Genomic DNA, 15,051 nt, shown 5'->3' on the forward strand with positions numbered 1-15,051 from the left:
TAGATTGTTTAACTAAAACATTGGTAAAGCACGTGCCTTAAAAGAATTACTAATGTTTAACTAAAACATGCAAAACAGATTCATCAAAATATAACTTAACTGAAAACGGGATCCTGATGGCCTTTCGTTTGACAGGTGTTAATTCAAACTAACGGAGTTTAAAATTGAGAACCAATTCCATGCAATTCAAAATGTCAAAAATAGTGCAAACTTTAGGTAGGAGACAAAACCAAAAGTTTAGTAATAATTCAAAGAAAAAAAAGATAATTAACCCTTAATTGATAGTACATACACTCCGTAGACGAAACTAAAAGAAAGCTTGGTATGTCAATAAATAAAAGAAACACGTCATTTCCTCACCTGACCCACATAATCATGTCGGCTTTTATTTCCTACACCCCACAATTGGTTCGCGCACTCCCTAAAATTTTCATAATGGTATTAGTACCTTTCAGTTTACATGTTTTCAAAGTTTTCCTGAACATAAATTTTACAGTAGTTTTCGGAATAAAAATTTCAGAACGAGAATTTTAGAATAAAAGTTTTTATACACATGAAATATATTTTGAAAAAAAAAATTATAATAGAATGTTAAAAACAAACTTTTCAAAATACAAATAATGCCTTCTAAATTAAATTTTCCGGAAAACCCCATATGAAATGCACTCTGAAAAAAAGCTTTCCCAAAACATGAAGGGTTTCAAAACAAGTTTTTTATTTATTTTCTCTCGTATTCTTCTTTAGTGTTCTTTTTCACTTTTTCTTCTGTATCATTCTTTCTCTTTTTCTTCTTGTGCAATAACGACAATGATGGATGTAACAATGACTGTGGGAGTGACAGCAGTACTTTTTTACGTAAAAGAACAAATCTAACAATTCTTTTACATAATTTTAGTTAATTTTTATGTGTTGAACAATTAATTTTAATTTAATATATATATATATATATATATATATATATATATATATATATATATATATATATATATATATATAAAAATTAAAAATAACTAAAGTCATGGAGACTTTTCCAAAGAAAAATCACAGAATCTGTTCCCGTGACGGTACTGCACTCCGTGGTAGTAATGAAAGGTAGTTTAGTCTTTTTCTATTTATAAGAGTGCAATTAGTAAATGTGGAGATGCATGAAGCAACAACCCAGAAGGGTCATTTCCCAATCTCTATAGATTCCATAAACCTTATCTTAAAGCCATGATCTCCAACTCCTTCATTTGGTTGTTTTAGAGCAAACAAGGTAATTTGAGAACACAAAAACGACACATGCAACAACATGCACCACACCACACTTCAAATGATTTCTTCATGGACAATGTTGGTACCATCACCATTGCCATCTTCCCTTGCTAACACTTTCACTCACAATTATTCAAACTTGTGTTTTGCCCTCAAAGATTTGGATTTGAGAAAAAGAGGCACAACACTTTTGTGTTCAGCAAGGAGGCAAATTAGATACCAAGATGAAGATGAAGATGGAGATGAAGAAGAGTATGGTCACAATGAAGAGATTACAAAGTTGGAGATTTATACTCAGTCAACAAAAGGAGAAGCACTTCTTGTGCATACACTTGTGGACCAACAGGAAGTAGAATTGCTTATCTTCAAGGTAATTTTCTTTATTCCTTAAAATAAAATTAAAGTTACTTACTTTTGAAATACATAATTTTTTTTATATATCCATTATATAACAAATAATTAATTATAATTTATTTTCTAGTAATCTATTTGCTAAGAGAAAATTGGTTGCAAAAACACTTTCCAGGGGTTTTCTTCATGCTTGAGTTACAGTACCTCACCTGATCCAACAAGAAGCATTGTTCCAGCTAGGGCAGTGATAGTGTCCATTGATAGAGTGAAAGGACCTTTTGATCCTTCAAATATAGAGTATCTGCAAAAGGGTGTAACATGGGAAGAATTCAAGACAAAACTTCTCTCTAACTAAGGACCATGCTATTTTGTTCTTATTTTTTCTTCAAACCGGATGAGATAATAGTTTTTGTTTTATTTTCTTTTGCAATTATAAAAATTTCATTTTTGTTAGAAATAATCCAAATACAGGTCTAAGTCCTATACCGGATGAAAATAAAAAAAATTAAACATCATACAAAAAAAATTACAAATTTATTGTTTTAAAATTTTGAATTTTTTACGCGAATCGGATTTAGTTGTAATCTCTTACTGATAAAACTGCTCAAAATAAACAAAAATAGACCCATCAATTCTTGTATAAAGTTTTTCTGGAATAAAAAAATTTCTTTATTTTCTATTTAAATATTTAAAATAAAAAACAGAAAGTAAAATATAGGAATTTCTATTGTACAGATATCTTAAATCAGTGGTATCTATTTTTTTCATCATCATGTGACTGTGTTTCTACCTTATCTAAGGATATTCCTTTTTTTATAGGATGTTTCTTCTTGCACCCCTCTTTTTACTTCTTACACCCCAAAAAATTGTATATTCTTCCTACAACTCTATTTTTTATACTTTCCAAATTTGGTATTTGGGAAGGTATTTTTCAGATATGAAAAATACGTTTTGAAATACTTGTTTTGAAAATTATATAAAATATATTTCGGATTAAATATTTCAAAAAATATTTTTGGGTTTGGAGATATATTTTGGAATAATCATTTTGAAATATAACAAAATTTTTCAAAATAATTGTTTCTAAATGAATATCTAAATATATTCTGGAATAGGCATTCCAAAATATAAAAAAAATTCAAAATAAATATTTTAAAATGTATTTTTAAATATGGAAATAACTTCCAAAACATCCCTTCCAGAATTACTTTTTATATTTCGAAATAATTGTTCCATAATGTATTTCTAAATTCGGAAATACATTCCAAAATAATTATTTTGGAATAAAAAAAAAATTCTAGAACAAGTTTTCTAGAAATAATTTCTGAATCCAGAAATAGCTTCACAAACATTCATTCCTATAATGTATAAAACACATTTTTAATGGTTTTAAGTGTAAGACAAAGTTAACCTGTAATAGAAATTTAAATAATCTCAACACAATCAATCTCTTATAATGTAAATTATGGAGTGGAGAAAACAATTTTCCGAAATTTGTTGGTTTTATTCTTATTCCAGACAGGTTTGTATCTTTAATTAATTTACTTATTTTTACATCTTAAATGCGTCTAATCTTAACTTGAACAATATGATCAAATATTAAAATATTTAAAAATAATTTATATAATTAAAAAACACTTTTTATTTCACAAGTTCAAAAAACTTAATTTTCACAAATCCTAATTAAATAAATATTTTAAGAATAAAATTCAATTTATAATTCAAAATTAAAATATGTACTAATTATGAAGTTTTTTGTGAGATATTGTGTGTGAGTGTTGTGTGGAGGTTGTGAATGTTGCGTTTGTTACTCTCTAGGTTTCAACATGGAAGAAGGTCTGAAAACTTGGAAGCACATGGTGGAACGACATGCCGAAAAAGTCTCCGGTGGTGACCAATGTGGGTGGCAACAACGGTGGCTCATGGAACTGTCGGAACGCATACTTGAAATAAAAAAATCGTCATCTCATAGGAACTGTCCAACCTGGACACGGTGTCTTTAAAAATTTGAACTTTATTAACAAAAATGACTTAATTGAACAAAATTAACGAAAACTGTAAATTAATTGAAAAAAAACTAATATTATATTGATAAACCTGAATGAAAAGAATGACTAACATAGTATTTAAGTCTAAAATTAATTTATAATTTATTAAGTTGAATTTAATTAAAAATAAAGTTTATTTTATATTTTATTAGGTTAAATTTAATTAAAATTAAAATTTAATTAAAATTAAAATTAAAATTTAATTAAAATTAAAATTTAATTAAAATTTAATTAAAATTAAAATTTAATTAAAATTAAAATTTAATTAAAATCAAATTTAATTAAAATTAAAATTAAAATTATATTTTATATTTTATTGTAATTTTATTTAGATTTTATTATAAAAATTTATAAAACATCATTTTTTAAATATCCGTAGGTATCCTCGGATATTTGTGAGTTTTGAAAAATCCAGAATATTTTTTAAATGGATATCCAAAGGATAATGGTTAGGTGTTTTTGTTGCGATAGGTACTATCCGTGCCCAACCTGACCAGACCCAACGAACCTAGTTCCATATTTTTTTGCTTAAGCTTTGAGCCATGTCAAGTAGTAGTTGTGGAAGTTGGAGGATTTTAGAGAGGAATGAATGAAGAAGCTTAGATACTTGGCGGTTAGAGTTTTGTGGCTTGGTGGGTTTATACAGTGGAGCACCTGCACCTTTATATGTTATGCTTTTTGCAACATTGCATATGCTTATAGTGCTTAAGAGTACTTGGCTATTATAAGAAGATTTGGGTTCGAGTCTTGTGTGTGCTATTAGTGTGATACTTTAATATTGTTTTATTCTACCAAAATATTGTGAATGTGGAAGCATGGTTTAAGCTTGTATGAATGTGTGAATTGACATGAATAATGTGATAATTTATTGGTGTGCATGTGTTGGAAAGATGTGGGTTTGAATCTTGGCTAGAGTAAGTAGGCTCTTTATATTTTATATTTTTTCTAAGTGGTGGAAAAATCTAGAAACTGTAGAAATCCCCTAAGAAACCAAAGAGGTAGCAGTTGGGGTGTAGTAATAAAAAAGAAAAGGCCATAAACCTTGAATTTGAGTTAATTTCGTTTTTATTATTATTTGTATTATTTATTTTGGGCTGAATTTGTGTGTAAGAGAGAAGGGTGAATGAAGAAACAAAGAGTCATAACGTGGGGCAAGTTGAGTGTTGAGAATCTACAATCCAGAGAGGAAGTTGGAGTGGAGGCGAGGGGAGCTTTGGGAGCAAGGAAGAATTTATTGGACATTGTTTGGAGCTAGGAAATCAAGTAAGGGGAGCTATCTTTTTCTTATTATTTTGTGATCATCTTAAATTTGTTTAAATGGATAAATCCATGGAGAAGATGAGAAATACACTTTTGGGTTAAGTTTTCGTGATTGGGGAAGCTACTCTTTTTATGAATAATTTCTTTTCGATAATACATTTCTTTTATACAAGATTGAGATGAAACATTAAGTGCCACAAACATGGCACTTGGTACGATAATCACTGGTTCCTTCTATCAGATTCTTTTTTTATCTCAAATCAGCGTGATGTTAGGTTACTATATTACATAATTTTTTTCAAAAACCGTTCGGTGCAGAAATACTAGTCAAGTGGGTATCAATTGCAAGTTATGCATAGTTGATTTAGAATGGATTAAATTTTGATATGGAGTTGAAGCGGTGCAGCTGCAGTCTAGTACGTTTATTTTATACTAAAAGGTTCATAGGAAATTCTCTTAGGTGTTGATTTCATTTTTTTTCCTTGAGTTAAGATAGTATAGGAGGTCACACATAAATTAGTTAATCAAAGAAAATTTTGTATGCTTTATTTGATTTTTATTTTTCTCTGTTGATGTCTTACATGAATACGTGAACTTAAAATTGGTGCAATAAGGCGTAGGACGTATATGTTGATTTAAAATGGACATGTTTTAGGTGCAGTAGTTTAATTATATTAATGATGAGTTATTTTGTTTCTTACGGTAGTAACCTTGGGATATATATCGTTCTTTTGGTATAAAAGTAATTATAGTATGATTAAAGCTAAGCATCGTGAAAACCTTTTGGCATGGATTGTATGAAATTTTATTAGGTGCAACATAAATGCTAAAAAATGAGTATTAAAATAAAGATTAGGTGTTAGTGTTCATTTATTGGAAAAAGTTAGTTAAAGTTGAATTGAGTTAATGTGTGAGGTTTTCTTTTTGTCCTTAACGATAGCAAATGGCATATGACGTGGTGCCATCATGAGATATAGAGAAATAGGTAACATAACCTTTAAATCTATTTCTATACGTAAAGTTATGTTAGAGATATTATACTATTATACTATTATATTTGTGGTTCGTAACAGAGGTTGGAAATGCATGATTAATGTGGGCGGTGAGGTCTGTATCTGTTGTACTCTTGTATGGGGATATGAGTTGGAAGGTTCGTATGTTTCGTGCTCACACTTGAGGCTGCTCTGAGCGAGGAGGTTCATAGTAGGTGTTCACGCATGTTGGACTGCGAGCGGACAGGTTCGTAGAGTTGGACTACAGGTGGGGAGGTCCGTAGAGTTGGATTACGAGCAGGTAGGTTCGTGGAAGCATGATAATCCCTAAGGACCAAAGTTGTGAATGGATATTTCTCATATAGGTTATGAGATTTAGGGTGAAACGCTATACAAGAGTCAATGAACTGAGAAATTGGTTGAGTTAGAATGGGTAGGGGGTGAATTCTCATTATATATATATATATATATATATATATATATATATTAATTGTGTTATTTTTCTTTCTCAGCTCACTCTTTCTGCTTGTGTTTGACGATGATCATGTGACTTGTCACGCGGGAACAAATGTGAATCCAGGTGAGGACGTTGATTCTTAGAGACAGAGCATGGTAGACTATAAGGAATTTACTCTAAGTTTTAATTTCAAATATTTTGTAATAAGCTTTTATGATGCTCTTCTCGACTATGGACTTCAAATAAGGATAGATTAGTGTAATTGAACTGCAGCGATATAATTTTTAAATTTTCCCATGCTTGAAACTTTATCTATTTATTTTAATTGCAAAGAAATGGTATTGGTATTTTTTTTATCAAGTAATCCGCATAGGGTGTTACATTAGTTGTGGTTGAACTTACTTTTAAACTACTTAAAACCATGTGCAAAGACTAAAGCTTCAGTCACCACTTATTAGGTCATGGCTACTAACATTACCATTTCAATTGTTTATTTGTGAAAGTGAAAAAAGTTGGTTATGAATGTCATTCTGTGAATGATCGTCGCCTGTCCAACCTAATAAAAATGACTTATATTAAATAGTTTGTTTTTCATTGTTTGTGGTTTAAGTTGAAGAAAAAATGAATGACTTGTGCAAAAAAAAATCCCCACTTCTTTAAGCGTTTCTCTTCACATATGGCAATTGACCTTATTCATCGCTGAATGTGTTTCTCTTCACAATTCTTGGTGACTTAAAGGTGAGTTAAATGTACTTAAAGTTCGAGGTCGTGAATTTGACATGTGTTTTTTAAATTGAAATAAGTCGTCCTTATATACCTTTGAATATCAACTGATGTGAAAAAACAACAAAACGGGTCCCCTTTTATTTGAACGTGCGTCCCCACATTTATAGAAGACTTACATAGTTAACATTTTCAACAAACAATAAGAAGTGTTTCAAGGTATTCATGCATTTGTTGTACTTTGAAGGTTATAGTTTGAAGGTTGAAGTACTTTGAAGTTCATTATTGTCACATGCGTTTGCTATTGGGACAACCCTGGTCATTTATTATTTAACCAAGAACTGCACAAAATGTACATAAAAGACAATATAACTCCTCAGTATTTTGAACATGGGTCCCCACAAGTATTCTAGATCTTCCTACTTAAGGATTTCATTCCAGATTGCCCCATTTTGTTTTCGTCAATAGGAACATAACAAAATCGAAGCACCAAGCCCACCACAGGTCCACCATAATGTACGACACACCTATAAAAAAAGCCAACCACCAAAGGACACCACACCAACGATTATATCTAAATCCAAATTTTTTGTTCTTTAAGGAGCTTTGTCCTTCTTCAAAATGCTCTCCTCTAAACAAACAAGGGACCAAGACGAAAGCTTTCAAGGTAGAAACCCACACATTCACAATAAAATGCCCTTCTTTTTAGTTGGTTGATATCAAATCTCCATGCTAAAGGTTTCACCTTTTCATTCCGGTGCCAAAATGAACCAACAAAGCATTCACCTTTTCATTCCACTACAGACATTTAAAAATCAGAAAGTTAGAACTTTTGGTGGTTTCTTCAACGAGATTTCCCAACAAACTTTCTTTGGCAAAAGTTTGAACTTTTCATTCCGCGACTCTCTTAATTCCCAAATTTCCCACCTAAAACTGCAACACGTGTGTGAACAAGAAAAAAAATGAAAATCGATTATTATTGGTGACACATAGACAGTGTCAAAAGTGAGTAAAAGAAAATGACGTCAAACAATCGTTATCCATATATTTAACATGGAATAGTGGTATTAGTTAAATACAAACTAGAGGTAATAATTCCAACCATTTCGTCCAAACTTACAAACATTAAGATAGAGTACATGTGGAAAGTTTACGGTAAATAGATTTATTAATGGTTTGAATACTTTGTTTAAAAATAGATAATATGGGCAAACTTATCCAAAAGGCATTGACTTTTGTTGATGAGCGATGAATTTGCATAGTAAGTAACAAATGATGAAAAATTGAAAAGCGAAGAGGAGTGTTAATGACACTCGACCAAGGTGCGTGTGGGATGAAGAGGATGCTTTATTAGCACCTAACAACCATGCATGTAGAATCCTTCTGCACTCAATCACTCTCATAAGCATAAACACAACAATCTCTATCTCTTTGTCTTTCTATCTCTCTGATCCTTTGTCTCACCAATATCATCAAATGGTATCACACTCTTTCCCTCTTCTTTCTTCTCTCACTCTCCTCACCACCAATGTTTTTTGTTCTGTTCCAGTGAACACAAACAATCCCTTATGATGGTGCCTTCTCTTTCCTTGTATACTCTCTCTCGCTCGACAGATTTATCCATGGCGGTTCCTTCATCGGTCATCGTCTTTTTGGCGCCGCTCTACGTCGGCAACCTCCATCCTAACATCTCGATAGCCACCTCATCGACGCATTCTTTGAGTTCAAGAGCCTTAACTTTGTTCGCGCCTGCAAAGACTCCTCCACTGGCAAATCCCTTAGACGTCAATTTTGTTTCTCCTCATTCACCTTTTCTTTGTTTAGGTTTGACGTAATTATGCTTCATTTTCTTTTCTTGAAACCTTGATCTTCGTATGTTTCTAGATTAATTAATTTCTCGTTATGATATTATATATAAAAACATTGTTGAATGAAAGAGAGCGATGAATATATGTTGATCGATATCTTTGGGTTTGTGGGTTTGTTTATCGTGTTACTGAAATGGTGTTTGCTATAACAATTCGTGTAATCCAAACTAAGAATCATACGTTGCTGAATGGAAAAATGATGAGAGGGATGTGGTCGTGTCACGATTCTGACGCGAGGAAGAGCACTATTGGAAACTTGTTTATTAAGGTATTTGCTAGACAAACCTTTGTTTTGAAAATTGGTTCTTAGTTGTTTCTAAAGGGATTCTTGCTGAGAGTTTCTTATGTGTTGGCATAATATACCGAAATCATGCACTCTTTTACTGCATAGACTTTCTACACGTTATGTTTAAATTTCTTGATGTATAATTTTGTATAGTAAGAGGTTTCGAGTTTTTATTATGTAATGGGAAAATGTTGAAAAAATAAAAAGGAAAGAAAAAAGAAAGGCCGAGAAGAGAAGCTTATGGTGCTACTATTGCGTGAAAAAGGCAGGTCGACAATGATCAAGTAAGAGGCACAAAAGCAAAAAAGAATCGTTAACATAGTAAGAGTGGCGAAGAAGAGGTGAGAGGGAGGGACAATGATTCTTCCTTTGCTTTAATAATATAATAATATATATTAGAATTTTACAATGCCATGTAGATTTTTTATTTCCTTTCTTTGGTGGATACACTCATTTTTATGCAACTATTGTTGTCATTTCACATGTGCCTCCTCGAGCTAGATTGATGTATCAACCTCTTGCATTGAGGCCAGGATGGGGAGCTAATGGCTTTCTTACAATAATAGGTAGCATAGGAAAAATAGGGGCAGGTTGAATGGGCATTCAGCATCACAAGGAAATACTCAGTCTGGTACTTATTTGCAATAAGGCCAGCAGACTTCTCAGTCAATGATCTCTTCATGAGACTCAAGTACTTAACAACTTTGCCCTTTCTTTTTGTTTGTTTTGCTCCCTTTTTTATTTACTTTGCTACAATAAATGTCATTTCAAGGAACATTATAAAAACAAATACAATGGTGCTAGTGCCACTTACATTTAGAAACTGAACTTAAAACCAAGACTAGTTAGATAATTGTTGTTTGTCTAGTTTTTAATATAAAATAAATGAAAATAGTTGGATTTCATTTCAATACAAGCCAATCCCTTTCTTTACATGTGTTGAAAGTTCTTATTTATGAAGTTTCTATCTTTTGAAGAGAACCGGACAACTTAAGTATATACCTAATGGATGCCAGCGTGAAATGGAAAATCAATATGGTTCCTCATTTGCTAGTTCAAATTCTGGTAGGGGGTCCTAGGGGCCGGAAATGCTACATAGCTTGCTTATATGGGCTTCTCTCGAGCAAAGGGCTTCTCTCGAGCAACAAAAGGATACTCGGAGAGCATCTTTACATGCTTGTTCAAAAACTAAAGTCATAGAAATATACTATTCTCTTTTCCTTTTTGTTGTTAGATTAAGTTTTTAAATTCTCATAGTGTGTTTAGTGTGATATCTTTGAGCAGCCTAGCCTAAAAGCAAAAATAACAGGTATGCTTTTAGAGATGGACAATGGAGAATTTTTTGTTCTTCTGGAATCGTTAGAGGCTCTTTCTACGAAGGTGGAAGAAGTTGTGCAAGTGCTTAAGAACACTAAGATTGAAGTTTCTGGCCAGGACTACTTCGTTCAAATTACCTTTCAGCTCAAGTAGCAACAAACTAAACACTTTAATATGATATTTGAGACATGAATTTTGACATCGATGATTACTTTAGTGTTTATTCTACAATATATTTCTTCACGAAAAACAAATTTACGTCTTCTGGCCTTAGGTTTGACAAAATTTGGTAGTGACGATAAGAATTATGGCTAAGTTTGTTTTTGGTTTTAATTACATGGATTAACTTCGGTGAATCTTAGTTAATATTTTTTGTTTCCTATTCATATGTTATTTACACACATGTAGAATATATATTCCACACATGTAACAAATTTTTAATCTATAAATTTATCTTTGTAGTTTTGATTTATCCTTTAGATAATGGTACCCTTGTAGTCTACTACTTACCCTAGTTTGTCTTGGACCTTGGAAATTTTTTATTGTGATCCTCTCTTGTAATAATTATACCATCATCAACTTAATTCCTCAATTTTGTATAGGGACATCTAAACCCTACCCATAACCCTACACAAACCCAAAACACAACCCCTCAAAATCCTAACCATAACCCCAACCCCGACCCCTCAAACCCTAATTAACTATAAAGCCCAAACACTAACCTTATCCCAAACCCTCACAAACCCTAACATAACCCCAACATAAACATAACCACCCTGAACCTAACTTTTTTTACAATTTTGTGATTTTATAACTTGATTCCAGATATATTATAATTACATTGAAGAAAAAAGTTGAGTGAATTTGTCAAGGGATATATATATATATATATATATATATATATATATATTAGTCAGAGGATTTTTCATGTATTACTACTGAAATATCGAATCGACAAACATATTTTTCTCTTTTTGGTTTTTCGTTTCTTATTTCTCAACAAGACGAAATTGATCATCACTGACTAATAACTTGTTTTATGACACTTATGTTGTGCTTTGCTTTTCTTTGTGTTGCCCTTCAACGTTACAGAAAAGCTCTAACCACATGTCAAAGGATGTCATTAAGGGAAAAGTCCTATAAGAAGTCATGGAAGAGGATAGAAAACTTGACAATTGTTAGTTTCTTCGGAATGTTTTTTAAGCAATTGTTCTATTAGTAAAATTAGCTAATTGAAACGATGTTACTTGAATTGTTACAAGCATTTGAGTTGAAACAACTATGGTTCTTAACATATGCTCATTATCTCTAACAATTCTAACTTTACTAAAGTAGAGGGTCGAGTCTTCTAAGCTCCCAAGGTAGATTACTATATAATTGAGCTAGTACTCTATAATTTTTATCATGGACTATTTGTCTTATTTATTTATTTTTTCTTTGTCTAAGATAAATAATAAACTTAGTTGTAGTTCGTTTGTTGTTTGTCTTATGTATATTCTATTCAATGTGAAATTGTGTTCAATGGGAGATTGGAGAGAGGGTGGACTTCAAAATGAGAAGTGGGAGGTGGGACTTCAAGAATAAGGTGTATAATTCAAATTTTGATCTAAATTTTATGTTTTAGGTTAATATTATTTTATTTTTGTCGACAAGTCTACTTCTCTAGACATTATTTAGACCACAAAAGTGGGAAAATGGGTTTTGCTTAACTGTTTTGCCTAATGTCGTGTACGAGGATATGGGAGATCTTCTCAAGTATGCTCAAATTAACGCAAATGTAATTTCCCTAATTACAAGCTGACTTAGACCACGATAATCTTACTATGTGTTTTTATTTGCTTTTTTACAAGTTAGAACAACCTTTGATATATTTGAAGAAGATTTACAGAATAAAGGTTTTCCACCTCATCTAGAAAGGGATGAAGTGTTTGATTCCGTGGACTTTGAAGTTGCTTGGATTTTTAAATTTCTTATCTCTCCTTCTTGAGAGAAACAAGTTTGGTCTCTACGATTAGTTTGTTTATTTATTTTTCGCAATGTGAAATTGTTCAGGTTGTGTGATTGCTTAAAATTAAAATAATTGGAAAAGGTTTTTTGGAAAAATAAGATACTTACTGAGATGTGATTTATTACGTAGTGTTTAGCTCTCACCATTAAATGTCAACTATCCATATTTAACAAACATTTGGTTGAAGATCAATCTTAAGGTACGATATTACATTAGCTATTTCTTCTAATATAATTAGTTATATGTGTTGTATTTGATATTTGCGATGAGAATTTATTTAACTCATTTTTTTCTATATATATAATTGCACTTGGGACTGTGGTGAACTTTCTTATTTCCAATCAGAAAGCAAGAAATCCATTTTCTCTAGACCAGACAAAGGTAACAAAATTCTATGACAATTTTATATGTAATTATTGGATTTGAATTACATTGAAAAGCACGGGGATTAAAGCAAATATAAGGTGTAAATTACAGGACTAAGTGACTTTCCTTGCAAAGATCAAAAGCTTTTATTTACTATTTTTCATCAATGTTCATTAACTATTTTACAATTTTGTGATTATATTCATTAGAAATATAATTTGATTTAGGATGCATTAGGATTACATTGAAGAAAAAGGTTGAGTGGATGGTGAGATATTAATGAGAAAGAGATGATCTTGTACGAAGCTAAATGGGTTCATCATCGAAACATATGTATGTATATCTACATTTGTCAAAAGGACTTGGCATGTATTACTATTGGAATGCCGAATCGGCGAACATATTTTTCTCTTTTTGGTTTTTTGCTACTTATTTCCCCACAAGACAAAAATTGATCATAGTTGACTAACAACTTGTTTTATGACACTTATGTTGTGCTTCGCTTTTCTTTGTCCTACCCTTCAATGGTACAAAAAAGCTCTAACCACATGTCAAAGGATGTCAGCAAGGGCGAAATCCTATAAGGAGTCACGAAAGAGGATAGAAAACTTGACAATTGTTAGTTTCTCCAAAATGTCTTTTAAGCAATTGTTCTATTATTGAAATATACTAATTGAAACGATGTTACCTGAATTTTTACAGACATTTGAGTTGAAACAATTATGGTTCTTAACTTATGCTCCTTATCCTTAACAATTCCGACTTTATTGAAGTAGAGGGTCCAGTCTTATAAGCTTCCAAGGTAGATTAATATATAATTGTGCTACTCTTGACCTTGTTGCCTCCTGACCACCAGGCCCTTCAACAACCTCAGTCCAACCTAACACCGTCCCAGTAGCCCGCACCAGCCCAACCTGCACTACTCTAGCCTAACCCAATGTAGTACTAAAGCCATTACACATTGTGGAAGAGGACACTGATAATTCTGATGATTATGTAGATTATTAAGACCATATATGTGATTTATTGAGGACTACTTTACTTTGATTAAGTTAGTTGAATTTGATACTGCTTGACTTTATGTTTACAGACATACATATTATGTGTAATTAGTACTATATGATATATGTTTACGTTTAATGTTGGAGTTGTATATTATGTACATATATGTTTACGTTTATTGTCGAAGTTGGATATATTTGCTAGAATGAATGGATCAAATGGTCTGTAATTGGCATGTCTGTTTGTGGTTTATAATGTAGGTTTATCACTTTTGTGTGTGGTAACCAGAGAAATACAAAGCTAGCTTGGAAGCCTGATCATTATTTACCGATAACTTGATCCGTCTGTAATGGTCGTATTTGTAAGACCCTGAAAAATTAATTAATTAATTAATAAATGTGGGAGGAAGGCGTCTTTATGGCATTTATTGCTGTTTAATGTGATGTGGAAAAGTACTAGCTCATATGGTTGAGAGTACTTTGATTGTGTGAGAGGGCTTGGGTTTGAGTCCTATGTATGCCAATTATGTGTGGTGAACTGCTATAGTGAGAGGCACGAAATTGAGAGTGTGAGCAGAGTTTTGGGCGTTCAAGGGCTGAAGCAAGAGGGAGGTTGGAAATCAAGGTGTTTGTCTTCTCAATTTTTAGCACCAATTTCAGGTTAGGGGAGTTGTAATTTGAGAATGCAAATAAACTGCTAAGTGCTTTAATTTTGAATCATGGGTGTCTCAATTGATTTCTATTTGATTGGTAAAATTCGTACTTGATGCCCTGTGATTGTGAATTGGAGTATTTGGGGTTGGAAGTATAATTGTGTATGTTTAATTGGTGGTGGGATAAGGGTTTTGATAAATCATGGGTACTTCTGATTGTATTTGGGACTGGAAAATGTGGTTCTGGATGCTATTTGCCATTACAATTGCATTGGTCGCTATTGGATGGATTGTGGTATAATTATGGGTTGTTTTAGGCACTGTTTTGGGTGAACCGTGTGCGTCACAGTGAGGGAACTCTGCAAGTCTCGCCCTAACGAGTCTATCTCGTCCAGGCGAGAGTTGCAGAACCTCACGTCTGGTTTGGGTCGCACCGCTCGCCCAGGCAACCTTGGTTTGGTGTTGAG

The 15,051-nt window shown here is 32.1% G+C and overlaps 1 protein-coding gene and 1 pseudogene across 1 annotated transcript; both read left to right on the plus strand.

Moving 5' to 3' along the window:
- The first annotated feature begins 1,199 nt into the window (after positions 1–1,199).
- On the plus strand, positions 1,200–2,022 carry LOC114174277 (uncharacterized). The gene is made up of 2 exons (XM_028059091.2): positions 1,200–1,624; positions 1,781–2,022. The coding sequence occupies exons 1-2, from the start codon at positions 1,292–1,294 to the stop codon at positions 1,958–1,960; spliced, it is 513 nt and encodes a 170-aa protein (XP_027914892.1). The 5' UTR covers positions 1,200–1,291; the 3' UTR covers positions 1,961–2,022.
- A 6,685-nt stretch (positions 2,023–8,707) lies between these two features.
- On the plus strand, positions 8,708–10,720 carry LOC146888288 (uncharacterized; annotated as a pseudogene).
- Positions 10,721–15,051: the final 4,331 nt, after the last annotated feature.

The sequence above is a fragment of the Vigna unguiculata genome, chromosome 2 (assembly GCF_037176805.1).
Source record: "Vigna unguiculata cultivar grain cowpea cultivar isolate G323 ecotype 2 chromosome 2, ASM3717680v1, whole genome shotgun sequence".
Classification (NCBI taxonomy): domain Eukaryota; kingdom Viridiplantae; phylum Streptophyta; class Magnoliopsida; order Fabales; family Fabaceae; genus Vigna; species Vigna unguiculata.